At 54.2% G+C, this 23,405-nt stretch overlaps 1 protein-coding gene across 2 annotated transcripts in view; it reads right to left on the bottom strand.

Annotated features, from left to right (window-relative positions):
* Positions 1–23,405, bottom strand: part of ASAP3 (ArfGAP with SH3 domain, ankyrin repeat and PH domain 3) — a 43,475-nt gene that overhangs the window by 2,679 nt on the left and 17,391 nt on the right. The window contains exons 2-24 of one of the 2 annotated variants that reach the window (XM_053660557.1): positions 18,681–18,753; positions 18,438–18,583; positions 16,128–16,202; positions 15,036–15,085; positions 9,558–9,716; positions 9,197–9,308; positions 8,866–8,951; positions 8,346–8,421; positions 8,079–8,165; positions 7,790–7,899; positions 6,626–6,695; positions 6,252–6,339; positions 5,143–5,191; positions 4,836–5,026; positions 4,617–4,750; positions 4,294–4,388; positions 3,886–4,063; positions 2,913–2,998; positions 2,639–2,754; positions 1,751–1,818; positions 1,559–1,666; positions 1,231–1,426; positions 196–421 (exon numbers count right to left, since the gene is read on the bottom strand). In XM_053660557.1, the coding sequence (XP_053516532.1) occupies positions 196–421; positions 1,231–1,426; positions 1,559–1,666; positions 1,751–1,818; positions 2,639–2,754; positions 2,913–2,998; positions 3,886–4,063; positions 4,294–4,388; positions 4,617–4,750; positions 4,836–5,026; positions 5,143–5,191; positions 6,252–6,339; positions 6,626–6,695; positions 7,790–7,899; positions 8,079–8,165; positions 8,346–8,421; positions 8,866–8,951; positions 9,197–9,308; positions 9,558–9,716; positions 15,036–15,085; positions 16,128–16,202; positions 18,438–18,583; positions 18,681–18,753 (2,579 nt within the window). The remainder of the gene's footprint in view (positions 1–195; positions 422–1,230; positions 1,427–1,558; positions 1,667–1,750; positions 1,819–2,638; positions 2,755–2,912; positions 2,999–3,885; positions 4,064–4,293; positions 4,389–4,616; positions 4,751–4,835; positions 5,027–5,142; positions 5,192–6,251; positions 6,340–6,625; positions 6,696–7,789; positions 7,900–8,078; positions 8,166–8,345; positions 8,422–8,865; positions 8,952–9,196; positions 9,309–9,557; positions 9,717–15,035; positions 15,086–16,127; positions 16,203–18,437; positions 18,584–18,680; positions 18,754–23,405) is intronic. The other variant, XM_053660558.1, reaches the window with a different exon arrangement.

Genomic DNA, 23,405 nt, shown 5'->3' with positions numbered 1-23,405 from the left:
GGAAGCAAGTGGGCAAAGGGGAGAGAAGTCCAATCACCCTCCGCTCAAGGTCTAGTATTTCGGTGCTAGTCACGGGCCTCGGGGCTGGAAGATACCCCAGTCTTCATGAAGACACAGTTCTGAGTCGGGGAAGTAAATGAATGCTCAGAGACACCAGGGCACTTGCCCAGGTCGCACAGCTGGGCTCTCACCAACCTGAACCTGACTGGGGCGCACATCTCCGCAGGGGTGGTTCCGGGGGTCAGGCTGGGTTGGGAGGTGCTTGGGGCTTCCAAGAGGCCCTCTTCAGAGCTGGGTGGGGTTTGGTTGCCACCCCCAAGTTCCACAGGGCTCGCGAGGCTAGAGGAGGAGGATGTCCGACTGCCCTGGCTCTCGGGGGCCCCCGGAGGCTCTGAGCTCAGGCTGGGGATTTCAGGATGATCTGGAATCAGAAATGATAAAGCCTGTCTTCATCTCTTATTCTGCTCAATGTCAAAGTGTTCTTAGGCTTCCAGGACCTCTCCGCTCCCCGGCTGTCTCCCCGGGGCTTCTCCTTCAGCTCTTCCCCGCCACATGCAGTCTCACCCACCCACGACATTCATTCACCACAGCCAGGGCCACGGTGACACCGCATGGCCTCTGCTTACACATTCTCCTCGGCCTGGGCTCTCCTGCTCATCCCTCAGGCTCAGCTCGGAGGCTGTCCCCACCACCAGGAAGCCTTCCCAAACCACCCTGCAATCCCAAGAGGACATGCTCTCTCCCTCTCCTGAAATCCCAGAACAAGCCAGTTCATTCATTCATTCAACAAACAGTTCTTGAGAACAGCCAGGCAGCCGGGCACCGTGCTGGGTGCTGGAGAAGTGGTGAGTAACAAAACACTCAAAGTTCCTGCTGCCTTGGGACTCACGTTCCTTATACTGAATTCCGGTTTTTGGCTCCCCCACTTGACTATGTCTCAGTAGCCCCCAAAGGCCTCGAGACGTAGTGGGGTGATCAGTGAATGCTTCTCTCGTTATTTAAGTGGAGCACTGACAAGTTTGGAATAAAACAGACTTGGGTTTGACTCCCACAGAGGGGACTTATGTGCGTCCCTTAACACCTCTGTTCCTGTACTTGTAAGGGGGAGATGATAATCCCCACCTGTGAGGGTGACATGGACTAACAAATGTACTCTGAGCCCAGTGCCAAGCACACAGTAGGCCCTCAATGAACGGCAAAGTGAACATTTTTCTGGGAAGCCAACCATACCTCCACTGGTATGTCCCGCGCGGCCTTGGACCATGGCCCGAGAAGGGTTTTTGACCGGTAAGGGTGGGGGGCAATCCTCACTCTGGCTCTGAGGGGCAGCCGATCCCAAGCTGGTGATGGCCTCGTAGGTCTTGTTGCTGATGTCCACCCTCCCACTGGCGCAGTGGACAGGGGCCGGGGCCTTCAGAGCGCAGCCCTGCTGGGGCGGAAGTGTGGGAGGGAGGACAGCCTGGTTCCCAGCTCAGCCCCATCCCTCCCCAGTGGCAGGCCCGATCCGCTGCTTTCCCTCTGCTGTCTGGAAGCCTGAGAGGCAGGGGCTGGGACCCACCTTCTCTTCCTCTTCCTCCTCACTGTCAGAGGCAGGCTCCGTGGAAATTCCCCAGGAGTAGTCCACATGCAGAGGGAAGACAAGGGTCCCAGCCTGGGCCTGTTCCAGCTGCCAAAAACAAAGCCTTGACAGTTCAGAGGGTCAGGGCTCAGAGGAGAGAAGGTCAGGGTACCCTCCTTCCCTAGACCTCACCAGCTCCACACACTCCTTGTGCAGCTTCCTCCTGGCTATGTCCAGAGCTGTCTCTCCATCATCGTTCACTGCGAGGGGTAACGGCAGGAGTCACAGTCAGGGTCAAAGCCACTTGAGAGCTTAGAGGTTAAGATGGGCCTCTGGAATCAAACTGTCTGGGTTTGAATCCTGGTTGTGCTACTTTCTGGCTGTGTGAGCTTGGGCCTTAATTTTCTCATCTATAAAATGAATATGATGGCCCTGGCTGCTGTGGCTCAGTGGATGGAGCACTGGCTTGCAAACCAAGGGGTTGCAGTTTCGATTCCCAGTCAGGGCACATGCCTGGGTTGCTGGCTAGGTCCCCAGTGGGAGGCACACGAGATGCAACCACACATTGATGTTGCCCTCTCTTTCTCCCTCCCTTCCCCTCTCTCTAAAAATAAATAAATAAAATCTTTTAAAAAAAATGAGTATGGTACTTGTAACTGCCTGACCAGGTTGCTGTGAAAAATGAATGAGTGAATAGGTGCCGAGCACCGGGCATGTTACCAGGCACAGGTTAAACAATAAATGGTGGCTGTTATACTCACTATAATTCAGGTTCAGCTCAATTTATTTGGTTAGGTACTTTCAGAAACAATATTTCTTTTACCCTCTTAGCAGGCCTAGTAGATCAGTGGTATTATTCCTGTTTTGCAGATGAGGAGGCTGAAGAGCTGATTCAGCTCAAGAGCTGAATGGGCAAACCCCACAGTCACACAGGTGGGCAGAGGCAAGCCAGGATTAGGACCCAAGTCTGACCGCAAAGCACGTGTTTGTGACCAGTGCTGTGTGTGGGGAAAAGGCGGGATTCCACCCGAGGGGTAGCCCCGGGGTGGGGGTCTGATGGAGGAGGCTTCCGGGCCCCACCTGTGCCCGAGGAAGCTCTTCCTTTCAGCAGCAGCTTGAGGCAGTCGGGTTGGTCGTAGAGAGCGGCGTAGTGCAGAGCACTGTTCCCATCAGCAGCTGTGGCGTCCAGGTGACCGCTGGGGAGGTGCGGTCAGGGAGGCAGGAAGGGAAATAGAGAGGGGAGGGGTCAGTGTCAGGGTAAGAAGAGGAAGAGGAGAAGAGGGAGGAAGAGTGGGAGAAGAGCAAGGCAAGGGGCCAGTGTGAGGACATGGACAGACAGGCGGGAGGTCCTCACCCATTCTGAATGATGAAATCCACCAGGGGCAGGGAGGCCTGGGTGGCGACTCTCACGGCCAAGTGCAGGGCCAGCTCTCCGGGGGCCTGCATACACGTCCAGAGCCCTGAGTTTCCCCCAGTTCACTCGCCCCCAACCCAATACCACCCGCTTGAACCCTTGCTGCCTTCTGACACCTCCAGATAAGAAGCTGCCAGAACCTGTGTGAGATGAGACTGAATGGACAGACCTCCTGTTTGAAAGGAGGGTGGAAGACCCTCCCATCATCTCTTCCTTCAGTGGCTCTGGCTCCTCTTGCCCCCAGTCGAACATGTTTCCCAAACTTGGTCTGGGCTCCTCTCTCTGCTCCTCTCCCCACCACCCAGGGCCTCAGCTCACCTCACCTCAGCCATCACTCACGTAGGCTGTTCGAGTTCTGACCTCACCTTCCTGCTGCACGCACAGGGCCCATGACAGCCCCACAGAGATACCAGACAGCTCACGGACAGGCCACCCCATGCTGGGTGTCCGATCAGTCAGCAACTCCTATCGATTTTATCTTTCAAGTGTCTCTGATTGCCACCCCCCTTCACATGTCTGTTCCTGGAAAAGCCATACACTGGCCTTCCTGCTCCGATCTGACCCACCTTTATCCCCTTCTGAGGGTGTCCAAGAAAAAGATGATACTAATAATTTATTGCACACCCCTTGTGCACCAGGCCCTGCACATACAGGACTTAATTCTCATTTCAGCGCTGTGGGCGCTATCATAACCCTGTTTGACAGACGAGAAAAGACTCAGAGAAGGGACCTGCTGTGGCTCGCACAGCTAGGAGCAGACAGAGCCCGGACTCTGGCTCAGGTCTGCCTGACCGAACCTGAGCCGTTCCCCATCCACCCCATGTCTGAGATGGGCAGTGGGGAGTAATAGCTGGTCCCGGGACAGGGGAGTATGTGAGGTGGGCGGGTAAGTGGTCCTCGGAGGGGTTCTCACCTGCCCCTCGGGCCCCGGCAGCCGCTGTCCAAAGTCCTGCCCGTTAGCGAAGGCCTCCAGGACAGACAGGAGGTCCTGGTTACAAATGGCCATCCGGAGTCTCTGAGGCTCGGGTGTGGACCGCCGGGCAAACCTGTGTTCCACATACTTGGCCACGATATAGTCCCTCCGGGCACCCCTGCCAAAGACAAGCGCAGGGTCTCAGAGCGAAAGCAGTTTCTGCCTAGCCGACCCCTGAACCATAACACAGCAGACAAGGGATCTCCTTGCCCTGGAATCTGTCCTGGACCCTTACAGATCTGAGGCTCCCCTCTCCCCAGACTTCTGGTCCAAGATGCTTCCGGGACCTTGGGAGCTGGAGGGACAGAATCCCCAGCCAGGACGCCCTCCATCTGAGAATCCCCTTACATGTCACTGTCAGCTGAAGGTTTAGGGCTGCCATGTGAGGGCAGCTGGGCCTCCATGACCTCATTGAAGCGCGTGTTTCCGATGTTCAAGGCCAGCTGGAGTCACAGGAAAGTAAGACGAAGTGGTTAAAACAGCGCCCCCTGGAGGACGATCCCCCAGAGATAGCCACTCCCCAACTGCCCCCTTTTCTGGTAGGTCGGGATCCTGCCTCACCTCAGCCACGTCCCACTCGACCCCACAAGCTCTGGCTGAGCCAGTCTGCCCAAGCCCGCCTCCCGATCAAGCCACGCCCCGAAACCCCTCTGTCCCCACCCCACCCTCACCAACAATTCGGAGGGACACAGCAGGTCCAAGGTGAGGGACTGCATGCGCGAGAATCGCACACCCAGCTCGCGGTGGACGCCAGAGCACTGGATGCAGGTGAGCACTCCCAGGTTGGTGCTGAGCCACGTGGGGTCTGCAAGGGAGGGCAGCTCGTTCCTGGAGGTGTGGGACCTTCCCCTCCCCTTCCGCTGCCCTCCTCCGAGGCCCCGCGCCCGGACCTGCAGCTCCACAGTCGCAGCACTGGCTGTTCCCGGGCCTGTTCTTCACCTCCGCGATGAGCAGCCTGGTGAGGTCCTGGAGCTCCCCGTCCAGCCCAGCGCCGCCCCAGGGCCCCGGGCTGCCGCTGGGCTCCCCGAGGAAGGCACTGCTCAGAGCTTCGTCCTTGCTGTTCTGCAGCACTGACACCCACCTGCGGAGAGTGTGTCCGGTGGTGTGGGGAGGTTACGGCCCTGGGGTCCTGCCCATCAGGCTCCCTGGCTCCCACCCCCCCTGCACCCCCCAGGCTGGTGGTGGGGAAGCACTCACGCCTCACACTCATGTTCGTCCTCCGCCTGGAAGTGGTATGTCCTGTTGTCTGTGGGGAGACGAGGAGTTGTCTGGGCCGCAGAAGTCCTGCCGGCCTTCCCTGGGCCCTGGGAGCCCGCACCCAACCACTGGCTACAGGTGCAGCCCTAGACCCTGTGGGCCAGTAATGGCAGTGGCCAGCAGAGGGGGCAGTGTCTCAGCAGTGACCTACAAACATCCACAAAGTAGATCCAGCAAGACTGTGTGCAGTGGGGTCCCAGAGTCAGGGGAAGTCTTCTAGGGAGGGCACAGGACCCTACCCAGCTCAGAGGCAGTGCCCCCTCTGAACCCACTGCCACCACCCCACCTGGCCCCACGGCTCCCTATCTGGGCTCTTTGCTCCTCATCTTGTCCCCTTGCCCAGCCTGAACCACCAGCTACCAGATTGTTGCAACCGAAGGTTCTGCTCTAACCACAGCTCTCCCCTGCTCTAAGATCTGCCTTGGCTCCCCACGGCCAGGAATTAAGACCTACACCTTTAAGAGGCATTCCCAGGCTTCGTCCCCAACTACTCCTAGGTGAAGCCTACACTCTGGCCAAACTGGCCAGACCTACGCTCCTGTTTTATGCCAGTCCTGTCTCCTGAAACACCCTCCCCAAACTCTGCCTCCTGAGTCCTTTGAGGCTCACGTCACATGCTCTCTCCTCCAGGCAGCCTCTCCTGACTTGGCACAGCAGGGCAGGCGCAGGCCTTGCCCCCCTTTCATCTTTGACAGTGCTGTGTCTATCTGTCCCTCTCTTCTGCACACCCCCGCTCCCGGGCCCCCAGTCACACCCCTGCCAGAGAGGGCTCCCCCAAGGGCGAGACCTAGGCTGTTCTCAACCTGTACCTGCCCCCGGAAGGGCTGGCACCAAAGGCTCCGAAGGATGAACAGTGAACATGTTGAATAATAATTCCAAAAGCCAAATTACCCAAATCCACCCAACTGTGCTTTACAGAGTGTCCGTAGCAGCTGTTCGACAAACAGGTGTGGGATTGGACACAAGCCCCTAATCGCTGCCGCCTGGCTGCGGACAGGTCTCTTAGAGAAGCTTTGGGCTGCTGTGGGGAGGGGCCAGGGACTACTCACGAGTCACCAGGTCAAAGCACTTTTTCTCCTCGGGGTGTGGCCTCACTTGGCACGTCAGCAGGGTCAGCTTCACGGGGGGCCGGTTTATCTGTGGGAAGTCAGGGGTGGAGGGCATACTTGTTACCCTCTGGGCCTCCCAAACTCCCGAGGCCTCTGTTTCTCAATCTGTTAAATGGGCGTAATCCAGTTCCCGTTTCCTGTCTCCCCTCTCCCAGCACCCCAGAATTGTAGAATGTGGGCTGAGACTGGGAGCTTTGGATCCCATCTTTCCCTCCATGGGGGTCGGTCTTAGAGGAGAGGGCTTGACACTCGTTTGCTCAGAACGCCAGGAGAAAGGACCTGGGGTGCTGCGACCCTCCCCCCCCAGGCCTTACCATGCTGTGTGAGATGGTCAGGCAGCCATACTTGACTCCACACTTCCTTTTCTGCCAGACTCTTCGAATTCTAGGGCCCAGAGGGACAGAGAGACAGCGACCTGAGGCTTGCACCTAATTCCTCTGTGTCAGAAAAGAGTCCTGCACTAGATCTCCAGCCCCAGCCTCACCTCTTCACCTCTTCTGTCCCCCGACTCCTAGACCCCTCCCTTTCGGGGCCCCCTTCTGGAGAAGACGCAGTTCTGCCCAGAAGTAGCTCCCAGTCTGATGGGGGGAAACAGCCTTGCTCTCTGGGAATCCTCATTCTGAAGGTAACCATGTGACCTTGACTCTCTGAGAGCTTCTAGTCTGATGGAGGAGACACAGCCCCCACCTTAGGGCGCTCCCCCCTGAGCGGAGGCTTGGGCACTTGACCACAACGGACGGATTTCGGTTAAAGACAAAGCGAGATAAATACGGGACCCCAGAGACACAAGGGGAGGGGCAAATCCATGCTCCAAAGCTGCGTAACACCACTGCAAATATTAATCGGCTGAACAGCTATTCTCTGATGAAAACCGATTAGAAAGCAGAAACGTGAACACATCCCCTAGAGGGCGTCGCATTTCACAGACTGATTTTTCTACACCAGGGAGCAAGGCACAGGTGACACTTTCATTTCCGGGCATGCTCAGTGTACTGTGGAGGTTAAGCGTGAGGCTATGGAGATTGTTGCAGGGGTGTCCAACCCGTGGCCCCTGGGCCACCTATGGCTCCGGATGGCTAGGAATGGGGCCCAACACAAAATTGTAAATTTACTTATAACATCACGAGGTTCTTTTTGTGATTATGTGTCACAATGTATTTAATGTGTGGCTCAAGACAACTCTTCTTCCAGTGTGGCCCAGAGGTGCCCGGAGGTTGGACACCCCTGGCTAGGACGTAGTCAATGCTCAGAAAGTGTTAGCTGCTGCTGTTGTTCTTCTTCAAGTTGAGAACAACCACTGACTTTCAGAAGTTCCCGTGCCCGGACTGCGATGATTGCGCATTGCCCAGTGGAGGGTCCTGGAACCCTCAGGGTTTACACAAATGATAAGAACAGTCCTTTCGGTCAGCAACTCCGACCCTGACATTTACCATCTGTGTGGCTTTGGGCGAGTTACTTAAGCTCTCCAGGTCACTTACCCGTCACTTTTCTTGTATAGAAAGCCCACCTTCTCCGTCCCAAATTGCTTGTTGCCTTGGTGCTGGTGGATGCTGTAGCCACACCCCGAGTTCTTCCGGCTCATATTCTCCTGTTCCTCAGACATGCAAAGGTGACCTCGGGTTGGAAGGAGCCCCACCGTGCACAGTCTCCCGCAAGGAGATTTAAGGGGACTCTGAAGTCTCCCTTCTCTTCCCCGCAGCACCCCCCCTCACCCCAGTATGGTGTGCCCTGGGGGAAGCACTCCTTTTGGGAGAATCGGGGGCTGACCTCTCTGTTCTCAAGCTGCAGCATCCCTCGGAGGGAGTCCCGGAGTTGGGTCAGCTTCTGTAGCTCCTCCTCTTGGGCTTGATGCAGCTACGGGACGGAGGACAGGGCCCCATCCTCAGCCAGCAGATATGCCAGGTGAGCAGCCCAGAGCCAGAGCAGCAGGGCGGGGGCCTCTCTCCCTGGGCCAGGGCCAGCTCTTCCACACCCACAGATTCTCCCGGAAGGACAGGGGGTCGACCACGTGCCAAAGGGTGAGGCCCGACTTACTGCATGTACGGAGGCTGCCAGCTTCTCGATGAAGGGGGACAGGCTCTGAGCAGCCTTCCAGCCATCTTGGAAAAAGCTAAGAGGTGCGAGGCCAAACAAGGGACCAGAGGGACATGAAAATGATAGATACAGCACAAAGCATGGGGCGAGGGCTCTAAGGATCACCGGGCAGCATAGTCTGATGGTCAGGAGCAGGCACCCTGGAGTTAGAGTGTCTGGGTCCGGGTCCCACTAATTATGTGTGTGAGCTTAGTAAAGCTGAGCCTCAGTTTTCTCATCTGTACAATGGGGATAATAAGAGTCCCTGCTCACAGGGGTGCTGAGGGGTTGAGTGAGATCAAGTGACACATGGAGGGTGCTCAATGGAGAAGAGCTGTAACAAATACTACCCACAAGAGACAGACACACGGAGTCCTTGAGGGGCTGCCAGACCCTGGGCATGGGATGTGGTCTGTGTTGCCTGATGGGTAAAGGGATGAGGAGCGTGGAGGTAGGGCTGGGAACGTGGGAAGAAACCTACTTGTGCTGGGCGTGGAAGAACTTGATGAGGCTCTGCAGGAAGTCAGGACCTTGCTTCATCTGGCTCTCCCCGGCTTTGAGCAGATACTGGGGGTGGGGAGGGGTGAGGGGGCGGGGCAAGATGTGCCACGTGAGCAGAAACTAAGTCCTTGGGACAAGGGGCTGTAGTCCCCTTCCCAGGCTACTCCTCTTGGCCACGAGTGAAGCTTGACAACATCCCAAGGGCCACCTGGCCAGGACCTGATCTGAGGCTGTGACTGGGCCCCTGGCAGTTCAGGAGAGGCAGACAGGAAGACACATCCCGCCCTCCCCTCCCCTGGAGCAGCTGTTACCTCACACATGTGCAGTTGGAAGACACGCCGCTCTCTGTGTGTGTCCTGGGCCACCTCCCCGGGGTTCCCTCCTGTCACCCTGGCCCGGTCCCTTTCCTTCTCCAGCCTGGTCCTAGGCCCCAAGGAAAGAGAGGTCTGAACAACTCTTGCCGGCCCCTTTCACATCTCACCATCCCTACGTCCTCCTCTCTGCCATGGGCACACAAGAGCGAGGGGGCCCTCCTGTGTGCCAGCTGTGTGCTAGGGTGGGGTACACAGTGAAAAAGGCACATTCAGGGAACCCACAGGCTCAAGGGGGAAAAAGACATGAGTCAAATCACAGCCTTGAGGAGAGCGGTGAGGGATAAAATGGTCACTCAACCTTTTCCAGCTGCTCAGGAATTGATGTTTGATCTGGGATCTGAAGTCTGAGAAGTTGTCTCGGAAGAATCTAGGGCTGGGTAGGAGGACCAGAGCATGTGACGGCCGGAGGCAGGAGGGATCAGGAGCCCAGATGGAGAGGGAGGTGGTTCCAGGTGAGCTAAAGAGGGGCCAGACCATGCAGGGCTACCTCAGACCCTGTCGAGGTTCTTGGTCTTTATCCCAAGAGCAACAGGAATGACTTCAGGGTTTTATGCAGGGAAGTGATGGGCTCAGATAAGGGCCAGGTGGGGAGCTGGGCCCCTTCTGTCTGATTTTACTGAAAGGGATTTAGTACCACGTGGGTTGGAAGACCACTAAGTACCTTCATTCTTCTGAGCTGTGGAGTTTCCCATGTAAAGCTTAGAAAGCTTTCTTTCTTTGTAAGTGAAGATAGAAAGTGCTTCCTATCCTAGTGACTGAAATTAACCTGGGCTTTCTCCCCACAGATCGCAAGGGCTGGCTTTTTCTCTCTGGAGGTGGGTGGAAGTGTGTGTACACGGTTTCCTGGAAATCCCATACCCGTCAGACCACCCACTCCCAGCCAGGAGAGTATTTCCATCTTGGCGCATGTGACCACGAATCCTGTAGAAAGGAGACATCTCACTTAAGAGTCCTATGCCCAAGTGGGGGCCAGCCCTGAGCACAGAAGACAGATGCGGGTCACACTACAAGCTGCATTACTTTCCCTCTCTGAGCCTCAGTCTTCTCATCTGGAAAGTGGGGACCCTTATCTGTACCCAGATGAGATAAAGTGTGCAACAACCTTAGCACATAGAAGATACAACAGCTATTATTACTACAGGCCCCTCCATGCCTCAGTCTCCCATCTGTAGGCTGAGGAAGCAATGGCCTAGAATGGACTCTGCCACTACAGCACCAGGCCTTGCTGAGGTCAGACCGGTGGGATCCTGTTTACAGGCAGAATCTGTACCCAAAGCAGTGTCTCAGCCTTGGACCTAAAGACATTGCGAACACACGAGCCTTTGTTGTGGGGGCTGTCCTGTGGATGGAGCGTGCTTAGCAGCATCCATGACCTCCACCCACTAGATGCCAATCTCCCCCGAGGTGACAACCAGAAATGTCCCCTGGGGTGAGGGCAGGGGCGCAATATCACCCTTGGGTGAGGACCTTCTGCAGGCCTTCAAAATGTTATTTAAATTTTCTCATAAGTGGTTATTTTTCATCCCAAATGGGAGTTTGTGGCAGGGTGGTGGAGTTGGGGTGAGTGCCAGTTCCGTGACATGGGCCTGAGGATTGGGGCAGAAGCTTCTTTTTGGACCTGAAGGTGAGCAGGAGAGAGAGAGGCAATGGCTGGGCCTGCAAGGTGTCAGCAATGGTGAGCCCGGCAGCTTGCCAAGCAGGCCGGGAGACTGAGTGGGCAGGCGGCCGGGATGGGGCAGGGGACTCTCCTAAGCATCCATTGTTACTGTTTCCTTCAACAGTAAAAAATAAAAAATAAGTTAAATGTCTAGCAATAGGAAGGGGTTAAGTCAACTATGCTGTGTCCCTATATAGGAATACTATGCAGCTGTTAAAAAGGAGGCGGCGGCTCTATTAATACTGGCGTGGAAAGGTGTCTGCTCTGGAGTAAACGGGCAGAAGGGAAGCCTCAATGTCATATGGTGGCTAGAAATGTGGATTCTGGGTCTGAATGGCAGCTCCCTCCCTTTCTTGATCTTCCTAAATCTTCCTAAACTCCAGTTTGTCTATTTCAAACATGAGATGAATACTGCCGTGTTCTTAGATGACTCGATCACACGGGAAACATTTACAGCCACTCCCGGCGTACAGTCCACTGCAGTAAGTGGCAGGACCATGCCGCTGCTAATGATGCGGATGCTGACGATTATAATAATGACTCCTGGTGATTCCTTTGGATAACTGTTTTACTAGAGGACACTTACTGATTTATTCAGTATTTTAAGTACAGGGTCCAGTGGGGATTAAAGGACAGGGCTGGTTAGCTCAGAGTGAAGGTAAGCTGGGAAGTGCGATCCATGACTTTGTGAACTGCCAGCACTCTGCCCCTCGGCCTCGGCTCTCAGGGTTTAGAGACTTAGCCTACGGCGTCTGACACGGCCACCGGAGAGGACCCGAGACATCGCAGACTAAGAGCTGAAAGTGCTCTTTACTCCACTTCCCCCCCATAAAACAGCAGCTCCTGCTCCTTTCCTATCCTCAAAGGATCGCCAACATGTGTACATATTTCACACGTTAGGAAGGTTTTTCTTTCCTTCGAATGGAGTGGCAGGCAGGAGTGAAATGAAATAGTGAGTGAAAAGTGCTGGAATGCTGGTTACTGGGACCTGGGAGGGGGTTGCCAGCAACTACATTGGGGAGGGGGGAACAGGCGCTCCGGGAGAGGGGGGAGCAAAGGAACCACAATGGACCACATACCCGCCAGCCTGACCTTGAACCATCTCTCCTGTGATGGCTGTTCCAACCACCCTTCCCTCCACCCAAACAAAACCACCTGCCTTTTCTACCACCCGGAGCTGGCACCGTCCCTTGGCACTGTCACTTCGTGCTTTCCTTGTTCACTGAGCCACCTCTCTTCTCGCTTATAAACCAGGCAGATACACCAAGGCGGGGACTGTGGCAGATTTTCCCTCACTAGTTACCTGCAGGCTGGGGATAATAACAGCACCTTTCCCTGCTAAGGGGACTGAACTGGTAACAGATGTAAAGGCCTGATCACAGTGTCTGGTACAAAGGAAGCTCTTTAGTATAAGGATTAGCTGGTATTATTATGGGTTATTATTTTTAAGCACTCAAGCAATAGCCCCATTTTCCCGACGAGGAACCTGAGATGATAAGTCACTTGTTCAAGTCACACAGCTGTAGGTGGTAGAGCAGGATTTGAACCCATGTCTGTCTGGTGCTAGAGCCCCGGGGACAGCCCTGGTCACCAACGCTGAGCTCAGACTTGTGCCACCCCTCCTGCCCATCAGGAGCTGTTTTCCACATGAGGAAGCTGAGGCCCAGGTGAGGGAGGTGACTGCCCGTGATCCTGAGCTGGCCAGCGGAAATGCTGGGAGCGGAGGTCTGGGCTCCTGCCTCTCAGCCCGTGCCGTGTTGTTCTGGTCCCGGTTCTGGCTCAGAAGGATGGCCAATAAGTACCCACTGAACTTTGGTGCCGGGTGCTTTACATTCACTGCGCTTATTTCATCCCCATGTCAACCCTGCAAGGAATCCCTGGCTCCATTATGCAGATGAGGCAACAGACCCTCACGTGGAACAGCCTCGATAAACTTGGCTCCTGCACAGGGCCTGGGATGCCCTTCTCAGCAGCCCCAGGTGGAGAGGGAAACCTCCCTCCTGTATGAAAACACAGGGATGAGATGCCTGGTGGTGTCAGCACCTGCTGTCAGGGCCTGGGCCCTCCCGGCTGCTGCCCAGACTGGTCTGGTGAGAATGAGGCGGAATCACTCATCGACTCACGGCTCATCAGTACCTCGCTGGACCTGGAGTGCCCCCGAAGGAAAACGTACACAGACATCTGGGCCAGGACTTGTAGCTCGACCAATGTAACATGGGTGTCAGGAGCCCAGAGACCATGTGCATGGTGGGAAGAACACTGGACTAAGAAGCTTTGGGTTCTAGATCAGGCCCCATTGACAACACACTAAATGATCTCAGCCAAGCCCCTTTCTCCATCCATCACATGGAATCTTTTCTTTAAATGAAACCTTGTAGGCAAGTTCAGTCCATAAACCTGGTAAAAGCAGAGCTTGCTGGGGAAGGTCAGCAGGGTAGGGTTTACTCTTCCCATTTGGTACATGACGTCCTGAAAGGCCAGGGCCTTATTCCAGGCAACTAAGGAAGGCCACGGGACCCACATGAAGTTGTAAAGAGAACGCCTGGGTTGTTCACACCCCTCTCTAGGCCTCTGATGAGGGCGGATGGCCACGCCCATCACAGCTCCCACACCCCTCCCACAGCTGGCGTGCAGGTGGAGATGCTGGGAGGGAGAAGTCCTGACCTTCATTCATACTGGGGGAGGTCCCCGTGGCTCTGGGAGCTGGAGGAACAAGAGAGCTCCAGGATCTACTTCTCAGCTTTGAACCTACAGAAATAACCATGTGCGAGAGCAAAGATTTTGTTCTGAGGATGCTTCTCAGTAGCAGGGGGATGAAATACATCGTGGATCATACAGATGCTGGCACGTCTTGCATCATGCAGGGGATGTACAAGAATAGGTAATGATGTAGAGAGATGGTCATGGTGCACTTTTTCTCTTTTTAAGCTCTTGTGTGTGCCCCGACTGGGGATTGAACCTGCAACCTTGGCATCATATCTAGACGAGGTTCCAACCAACTGAGTTTACCCGGCCAGGGCCACAATGCATTTTTAAGTACAAAAAAGATTATACAATTATTATGATGTCAGTTTTGTAAATATCCTTCTTTATGTGTAGAAAAATAGCTAGAAAGATGTTAATACTTTAGCCTTGGAAATTAAGAATTTTCCTCCTAGTTTTTGGTAGTTCCTCCTTCCCCCACTCTTTGTAAGTGATCAAATTACTGTGTCACCCATACCATGTAAAAAAAATGCAAACAACAGAGAAGTACTAGATACTTCCCACATGAATCTAATCCTCTCCTCAGGATAATTAAACTTTTTTCTTCTCGTACTTCCTATTTTCTAAGTTATTCATCATGAACATGTATAGCTTTTGCAAAATGTAAGAGAAACAAATGTACAAAGAAGAGCGAACAATGCTCTGAGGTATGGCGGGCCTGGCTGGGCCCTGGCGGGGGGCTGGGCCAGGACTTGTGCAGATTCTAGAAGGCAGAGCCCGAGGTGTCTCCACTCAGAGGGAGTTGGTCACGAGGTACCCGAGGCTCCTTCTGTCCCCGTGATGTCATCGGTGGTGCACAAAAGAGGCCAGGGTATGACATCAACTCCCTTTCCTCCTCTATGTCTGATGAAATGTTTACAGATACTACCTCAAGTTGTAGACAGAGGATCAAGGAACATGAAACCGAGCTCTGCCTCTGCCTGGCTGTGTGGCCTTGGGAAAGTGACTTAACCTCTCTGGGCCTCCAGTTCCTTCTCTGTTAACGGGGACACTACTATCTCCCTCACAGGGCTGGGCGATTGTGAGGGTTGAATGACTAGCACACAGAGGTGTTCAGTAAAGGGAGGCTCTTGTCTCTGCCGCATCTGATGCCACCCAGCACATGAGTCTCTGCTAGCAGCATTCTGAGGTCACTTCACCACAGCTCCCCTTTGGTGGTCTTGTGGTCCAGCCCTCAGATTCCTGTTAGGCCTGGTCACAAACCACCACCACGACGAACCCCACCCCCAGAGAGCAAGATGTCACGCGCCTTTGGGCGTCGTGTCCTGGCAGCATTCAGGCTCTTCCCAAATCCAGCCTCCTGCTGCAATGTGAGCGTCACTCTCCTGAACAAATCGCCCGGCTGCAACCACTTACATTTTGGCTTCGAAGTCCTTCCACGCCTTCTCCAGCTGTTTTTTGGAATCCTGTGGTTTAAAAAGAACAATTTGCTCAAAGGGGCACTTGGGGTGTGGAATCAACAGTACACTTTGCTACCTTTAGGGGAACCCTGCACCTGACTTCTTCCCACAGTTGCCAAGAATCCGTTGGCTTTGGTGGGCCCAGGCCCAGGATGTGGGGAGATTTGGGGGGTCTGCCCTGAATTTGCTTTCTTAGAAGATGGAGATTACCACAAGGAAGAGGATGGAGTGGGGGATGAAGTTCAGAGCCCCTTCCTCCAGCTCTATCCCTTCATTTCTCCTCCCCAGTTCTAGATCATCCTCTCAATAAGAAGGGTACAGGTAGAAGAACATAAGCACAGAGAGGCTAAGAAATCTACTCAAGGCCACACAGCGAGCCAGGGTGACCTGGCTGATCCCTGGCCTAGTTTGCCTGGACCTGGCTGCTCACACCCTCAGAACAGCCCTCACTTCCGGTGCCCCAGTCAGCCAGGTGAAAAAGCTGCCCGTCTGGTTTGGGTGGTTCCCAATCTGGTGTCTAGAAAAGGGTCAGGAGGGAAGCCTCTGGGGGGAGGATAGCTCCTCCCCTGGGTCTTCTGGGGCAGCCTTTCCGGGCAGATTATTGTCACCTTCTCCGAGCTCCTCTCTGCCTGAAGCCAGGAGCTGCCAGGCGCAGAGAGGGCAGCCAAGCACGGGAGTTGCGAGTCCGGATCCCACACTGGCTCCTCCTCGTACTGACTATGTAAGCCCCAAGCAGGTGGCCAAACTCCCTGGGCCTCCATTTCCTCAACTGGGGATCACAGTACCTACAGAACCCACTCCATAGGGTTGTAGGAATTCCATGAGCTACTTCGCATCGGGCCCTGGCAGTCAGTAGGTCAGCCATCCTAGGCTCACCCCAGAGCCAGGTCCTGCTGTCCCTCTGAGGGTCAGTAATATGGCGTCACTACTTCCACTGTGACAGCCTCCCCTGGCCTCCCCTAAGGTTTCCTGCCCACTCCTGGCTTGCTCCACCCCACACTCTCTGGGCATCTTCCACCCCACCCCCCATTCTCACATTGCAACTCACCTGTCGCCCGTCCCTCAGTTGCCCCTTCAACAGACTGTCCAGTGGAAAGGAGACAATGTTGTTCAAGTTCTGAACCTGGAATAAGCAGACACCCCCATGCTGCACCTTGGACGACTATCTGTCTAGCCCCAAGGGGCTCGAGTACAGGGAAACAGCACAGGGCAAAGGACATTGCCGGGGGTCAAGGAAGCTGGGGGTCAAGGAAGCTGGGGGTCAAGGAAGCCGGGGAGAGAAAGGTGAGAAGGTGCAGGGAGAAGGGGATGGCGGAGTTAGCCTCCCGTAAAAGGTGTTACACCTGCCCTGGCTGACCAGCCTCAGCAGCTCATGCCCCAGGAACATCCGAGGTCAGCCCCATCTCTGTTCTTCCGCCAGGAGCACCTCCTGCCCCCCTCTGACTCTCTGAAGTCCCCCTGTCGTGCCCATGTGTGGTTTTGTCTGCCTAGTTCCTTGACTCCTTTTGAATGTGGGGAGCCCTTTCCCTGTGCTCACGTGGGATGAGTACAGGAGTCAGAACTGACCAGAGAGTACCCCATCTTCGGCCGCAGTGGTTGGATCAAGAACAGGCATGTGACCCGAGCCAGCCAATCAGATCCTTTCTGGGACTTTTCTGCCCAAGTCTTGGGAGAAAGACTGTGCCTTTCTCCAGGTAAGATATGAACTGGGCCTGCTGGGCCATCCTGCCCACTGAGCAGAGACGGAGAAACTAAGAGAAAGAAGGAGCCTAAAGCCAGCTGCACTCCTGGACTTTCCGTCACAGAGGCCAACGAATATCCCTTTTAAAAATTAACCTAGTTCGGGCCGAGTTTCTCTCATTTGGCAACCTCAGACAGCCTGTCTAACATTTCAGCCCACCTTTCAGGGTACAGCCCAGGTCTCCCCTCCTCCAGGAAGCCTTCCTGACCACAACACTTGTGGCCTACGCTGACCTCCCCTTTTCTGAGTTTGTGCCAACCTGCTGGTGTTGCTGGGTGTCATCCTACACCTCACTTCCTGTCTCTCCTGCTGGACCACGGCTCTCTGAGGCAGAGGCTAACGCTTCTCTGTGTTGCCAGCCCTACAATGCCCAGCAAACACCAGCTTGAGTGACACAGGGATAGAGAGGTAGAGACAAAGGAGGTCACTAATTCAGCTGAAGTCAAACACCGTGAGGCCTGTATGTGCGGACTGGTGAGCGAGGCACTGCTACTCAGAGATGTAATGACAGACGGCAGTGTCAGCCAGCACTCACTGGCGCTTCCTCTGGAGTGGGCACTCAGCTTGTGTGGTCTTCATTACAACTCTGAGGGTGGGGCCCCTTACTATGCCAGTTTTACAGAGAGAGGTCTGGGGCTCAGGCAGATTGAATGGCTCACTCAGGGTCACACACCTAGTCAGCAGCAGAGTGGGGATTTGAGGCCCCCGTCTAAGTCCAAGGTCCAGATACTTAACCACAGAGCAAACCACTCCTTGGAGATGATGCAACTCTGCCAGCCCTGGAGGGCACTGGTGGGACTTGAGCCACCAGAGCTGAGAGCCAGTCCCAGGAAGCCTGGAAGGAGAGGGGCCTTCCCGGGAAGGGGCACCTCCAGGCTCGTGCTCGGATGCTGGAGCCGGACAACCTGGGTGCAGATCCAGCTGTGTGACCTCAGGTGAGTTGCTTAACCTCAAGCCCTGGGTTCCTGGCCTATGAAGTGGGGGCAATAGTAAAACCAACCCCACCCAGCTGTGCTCCAGGATTTAGTTAGCGAATGTGTAAGGTTCTGGGACCAGGCCTGCACCGGGAAGAGCTTCTATCTCAGGCAGCCTTGAGGCAGGGACTTATGGACAGGGGAGGAGGCCGTATCAGGAAAGGCCTGAGGCCACTGGGCACAGTGGGGAGCTGAGAGGCTTGTTGATACAAGGCAGGTTCTTTGAGGACGAAGCAGATTTGGTTGGGAACACAGAGGACAAAGAAGGTTGAAGGGAGGTGGTGGCATAAAAACGGGAACCCCGGGGTCTGCACTCTCTTCTCCCCAACCTCCCCCAGGGAGCCCTTCCTCGTGCGGGGTTCCTCCCCACTGCTGAGACCCCTCTGTTCCTGGACAGTCACCACAGAAGACGAAGAAGAAAGGACAGAGAAGACACCGGTGAGGAGTCACAGAGGAATAAGAATGCAAAGATAGGTCAGAACTAGAAAGGGACCTCAGGTCATGGGTCAGAGGTCAAGGGACACTAGAGGTCAATGACAACCTCGGAGAAGGGTGGAAACCAACTCTTTCCTATCCAGGTTCTTAAGCCCACTAGATTTGCCCTGAGCCCGGTCCTTTCCTAAGAAAGGACCAGGGTCCTCACCAGGTTCTTGAAGAGTGCAGCCACCTCACGGGTGAACACGGCCAAGTTCAGGAAGCCGGTAGACAGCTCATGACTGTTTTGGGACAGGTGGCTATTGCCTAAGGATTCCACGGCCTCTCGGTACTGCTCCTCGTTCTCCACGTGGCCTGTGGAGATAGGGAAGGGAGCTCAGAGTTAGCTTCAGTCTAGGGCTGGGGAAGGGGCTGCCTGGCCAGGCTGGGCATCAGGCAGACTGCAACTCACCCAGGCCAGAGCTGTGGATCGCCCGCACGGCCTTCTTTATCCTCTGCAGGATGGCCTGGTCTCCTTCCAGGATCTGGAAGCAAACATGGACAGAAGTTCAGGGGTGCCCAGCCGGGAGGGGTGCCTGACTCCACGATCCCACCCTCCAAACACAAAAAATAGACCCCCTCCATAGGGTCCCCTTGCACCCTCCACCAAACATAAACAGACCCAAAGAAACCCACATACCAGTCACACCACTCCGGAAGGACCACAGACTTGTCCCCGGGTCCAATGCAGGCAGAGTAAACACAGTGATTCTGAGGTATGGGCGTCATGGGATATGCCAGACCTGCCTTTGGTCTCGGCTCTGGCACTACACGGTGTGTCAACCTAGACAAACCTGTTAACTTCTCTGAGTCTTGGATGCCCTGTCTGCAAAACTATAGACTCAAGGAGCTGCTGAGGGAATGAATGACTTCATGAATACATACAAACTGCTTAGCAAAGACCAGGGAGAGAACATGGACATCACCACATTCTCAAAAGACAGAAATGGGGGCAATCTTGTTCTCCAAATCCCAGGCTCAATAAGCAGCCGTGTGAGGACGATGGGGCAGAGGCAGGGTACCACGGCAGGCAGTGAGATCAGAGGGGGCAGAGGGCACACACTCAGCACCCCACTGGGAAGCACTGGTGGGACGACATCGGGCAGCCGCAAAGTGCAGGGGTGGCAGAACAAACAGCAGACCAGAGAAGACCAGTTGTGATGGCAGGAGGCGGGCCCCACAGGCCCCCGGTGGGTTCACCCCATATGGAAACCACCCATCTTCCTTGGGGTGTGGAAGCTGCCAATCTCATGAAACCCTTATGAAGTACACAGTGGAGTTGGAATGCTAGGGCTGCGAAGGGCCCACAGACCCACAGATGAGGAATGTGAGGCCAAGAGCAGGGAGGGCCGTGCCGGGTCACACGGTGGGCAGGCTGCATAGCTGGGCTTCCAGGGGTGGCCCAGGACAGTGCTCCATCCACGGCCCCGCCCTGACCCCAGCCCCACCTGTTTTGTCCAGTGACTAAAATGGGATCAGAGTTTCCGCTCTAAAGAGTTACTACACCGTGACAAGAGTTAGCAAACACATTGGAATGGTATCTCCAAAGATACTAAACAGTGCTCACAGCCCTGGCTGGCGTAGCTCAGTGGATTGAGCGCGGGCCTGTGAACCAGAGTATCGCAGTTCGATTCCCAGTCAGGGCACATTCCTGGGTTGCAGGCCAGTTCCCAGCAGGGGACACATGAGAGGCAACCACACATTGATGTTTCTCTCCCACTCTTTCTCCTTTCCTTCCCCTCTCTCGAAAAATAAATAAAGAAAATATTTTAATTAAAAAAAAAAAAAAACAGTGCTCACAGAGGACGTGCACAGGGCAGAACACGGGCTATGGAGAGAATTCTCAGAGCCTCGGGCTTGTGGGAAGCCTCTGGGGGCGGGGTCTGGTTTGGAAGCCCAGCTCCACTGCCCAGATGATGTGTGACCTTGGGCAAGTTGCCGATTCTCTCAGCGCTTCCTGCTCAGCTATCTGGAAAGGAGGGAAAATAGTGCCTCCCTCTCAGGCTCGTTATGAAGATGAGTTTGTACAAGACCATGCGGAGAAAGAGTTTACGTGGTGCTAAGCGGAGTGTGTCCTCCTTGAATAGTACCTGTGATCTTTATCAGCAGCTGCTGCCGATGATAAAAAGGTCCATCAAATTCTGGATACTTTTCCTATATAGATGAGAAACCCAATATTTTCCACCTTGAGCATGAACTTGAGATACTTTCACATTTGGAACCCGGGGAAGCCCATTGGTTCCGAACAGGGCTGAAGGAAGAATGTCAAGGACTTAGGGAGATCGGGGACAGGGGCCGTAATTGAATGAGCTAAAGAACTAAGACACTTCTTCCTGGAGAGACAAAGACAGGGGGACAGAACACGGACATCTCTAAAACTCCCAGAGACATGGCCGCCAAAGCCCTTGATCCCCACCTTGAAACTTGAAAAGGAAAAGCTAGGAGGCGATTAACTTAAGGAGCTGTGACTTCACTCCAAAAGTCAATATGAACAAAAAAGATACGAACAGATTCCAAAGAGATTTAGAAAACTCCCTAGAAGGTCAATCTGTGTGCCTAGCATACAGAAAGTGCTCAAAATTGTTTACCCAAATGAATGATAGTCGGCAGAGTCCCAGGTCTACTAAGTCCATACTCTAGATGCCTTTTGGGGATTTTCCTAGCCCATGAGGCCCCTTCTCTGGAAACTGCCTTCCTCCCCTCTGGAGGTGAACCCTTGCTGCCTTGTTTGTTCTAGTCAGAGTTCACTGGACCTGGGTGGACACCTGCCCCACGGTGGGCCAATCAGATTCTGTCTCCAAAGGATTTGGAACTGGGCTCTGGGAAGCGAGCTAACTGATTGAAAGTGCTCAGGCTGGGACGTCTTGCCCACCATGCGCACGAAAAAAGAGTAAAGCAGGTGTGTAGAAAGAAGCATGCGACACACGCTGCCGCAGAAAGGCAGAAGGGAAGAGCTGCCCTGGTTTCTGGTAACTTGCCAGCTCCCGTTATATTGCGTATTCTGTCACTTGGAGCTGAACCTGGCTGTAAGTGGTATAGACAGGTAAGTCACCCTAATCGCCCACAAAGTGTCCCCTGATGGCCTTGTCAGACATATAGAGGAAACAGCCTCCCAGAAAGATACTGTTCCTGCCCCTATTGCTCTTAACAATCAAGGTTCACACAGCTATTCATTCATTCATTCATTCATTCATTCATTCAACTAGTTACTGAGCGCCTGCTGTGCATCCAAACCCTGTGTAAAAGACACAATCTCAGCTCTCAGCACCTCTCCATCTAAGGTGAGAAGGAGCCAAGTAAACAGAGCCTTGTAAAGTAATGTGACTAGGGCACGATGTCAGGTGGACAGAGTACCTGGGAGCCCAGGGGAAGCAGAGCCACGCCTGCTTGGGAAGAGCAGGGAAGGCTTCCCTGCCGCCAGGACGCAACCCCAGGGCGGGGCAGGAAGAAAAGAAACTAAGAGACTGACTGCACTGTGAGGCCGGCAGCACGGGCAGCAGTGGGTGCAATGGTGGGATTGCTAGAGGGAGGCGGGCTCTGGGAAGAATGGGCAAGGAGATGAACGTAGTTCACTTGTTCATTTGTTCGTTCGTTCGTTCATTCATTCATTCATTCATTCATTCATTCCAACAGGCATCTACGGCTGCCTCTTTCAGGCTTGCAGACATATAAACACACAAGTCCTGAAGGGGGCGCAAGATGGGAGAATTCTAATCATCCCGTCTCGAAAATACCTGAAAATCATTCACAGCAGGGTATAAATGATAATACCTACCCTCTATGATACAATGGGTAAAGATTTAAGCTAAAGAACTATAGTTTTCCTTAGGCTTCTATTTTTCTTTTTTTTTTTAATTTATTTCATTTTTTAAAAAGATTGTATTTATTCATGTTTAAAGAGGGGAAGAGAGAAAGAAAGAGAAGGAGAGAAATCAATGTGTGGTGGCCTCCCAAGCCCCCGCTCCCCCAGCTGGGGACCCAACCTTCCACCCAGGCATTTGCCCTGACTGGGGATCGAACCTACGACCCTTTGATTCACAGACCGGCACTCAGTCCACTGAACTAACCAGCCAGGGCAGAACTATAGTTTTAAGGAGGAAATTCTGATCAGAGCCTGGGGATGGGAAGGTATCTGGGGAAAGGCGCAGGGGCGTCCAGCAGTGATGAGTCACAAGCTGAAATGCTGGCCTTGGACTCCCCCAAACGCTCTCCCTGGGAGACACTAGCCATGTCTCCAAACCCCCTCCTCTTTCGAATGAGAGAAAAATAATGTAACTTGGGGAAAAAAGTCCATTTTCCACTTAACTCACAGAGTTACTGTGAGACTTACATGAGATCACAGACAGGCACCAAGGCTTGAGGCTTTCGGGAAAAATGCGTCCGGTTCTTACTGTGGTTTGTGTTCTGCCCTGTGTAAGATCGACCCTTGTTTCCCGAGCCTGGGCCTGGACAGGCCAGGGGAAAAGTCAGGTCTGGAGGTGGGTGGCTCCGTTTAATCCCCAAGAGTCAGTCATTCTCCAAGTGGGGTCCCTGGACCAGCAGCATTTCCGTCACCTGGGGACATGTCGGAAATGCAAAATCTCTGGCTGAATCAGAAAATCTGGAGTGGGGCTCACGGATTTGTAGGTTTTAAAAAAGAGTTTTAAATATGGCCCCAGCTGGTGTGGCTTTGTTGGCTGGGCATCGTCCCACAAACCTGGGTTGTGGGCTGGGTGCCTGGTTGGGGACGTGCGAGAGTCAATCAACTGGCGCATCTCTCTCGCATTGCTGTTTTTCTCCCTGTCTTTCTCCCTCCCTTCCCCCTCTCTAAAAAATAAGTAAATAAAATCTTATTTTTTTACACGTGTTTATTGATTTGAGAGAGAGAAAAAAACACCATCTCTTGGTTGCTTCCCATAGCCACCCTGACTGGGCATTGAAGCTGCAAACTAGATATGTCCCCTGAGCGGGAATTGGACCCCCAACTTTTTGGTGTATGGGACAACACTCCAACCGAGTCACACTAGCCCGGCTCAATTTGTGTTTAAACAAGCCTTCTGGGTGATTCCGATGCACACTACAGTTTGGGAGTCACGGACCTAATTCTACCCTCTGAGGTGCAGTAATTCATCATCGCTGAAAGCACGGTGCTGGCCCA

Source organism: Artibeus jamaicensis, unplaced genomic scaffold (genome assembly GCF_021234435.1).
Source record: "Artibeus jamaicensis isolate MK-2021 breed Jamaican fruit bat unplaced genomic scaffold, CSHL_Jam_final scaffold_847, whole genome shotgun sequence".
NCBI lineage: Eukaryota > Metazoa > Chordata > Mammalia > Chiroptera > Phyllostomidae > Artibeus > Artibeus jamaicensis.
This window is presented reverse-complemented; position numbering and strand designations above follow the sequence as displayed.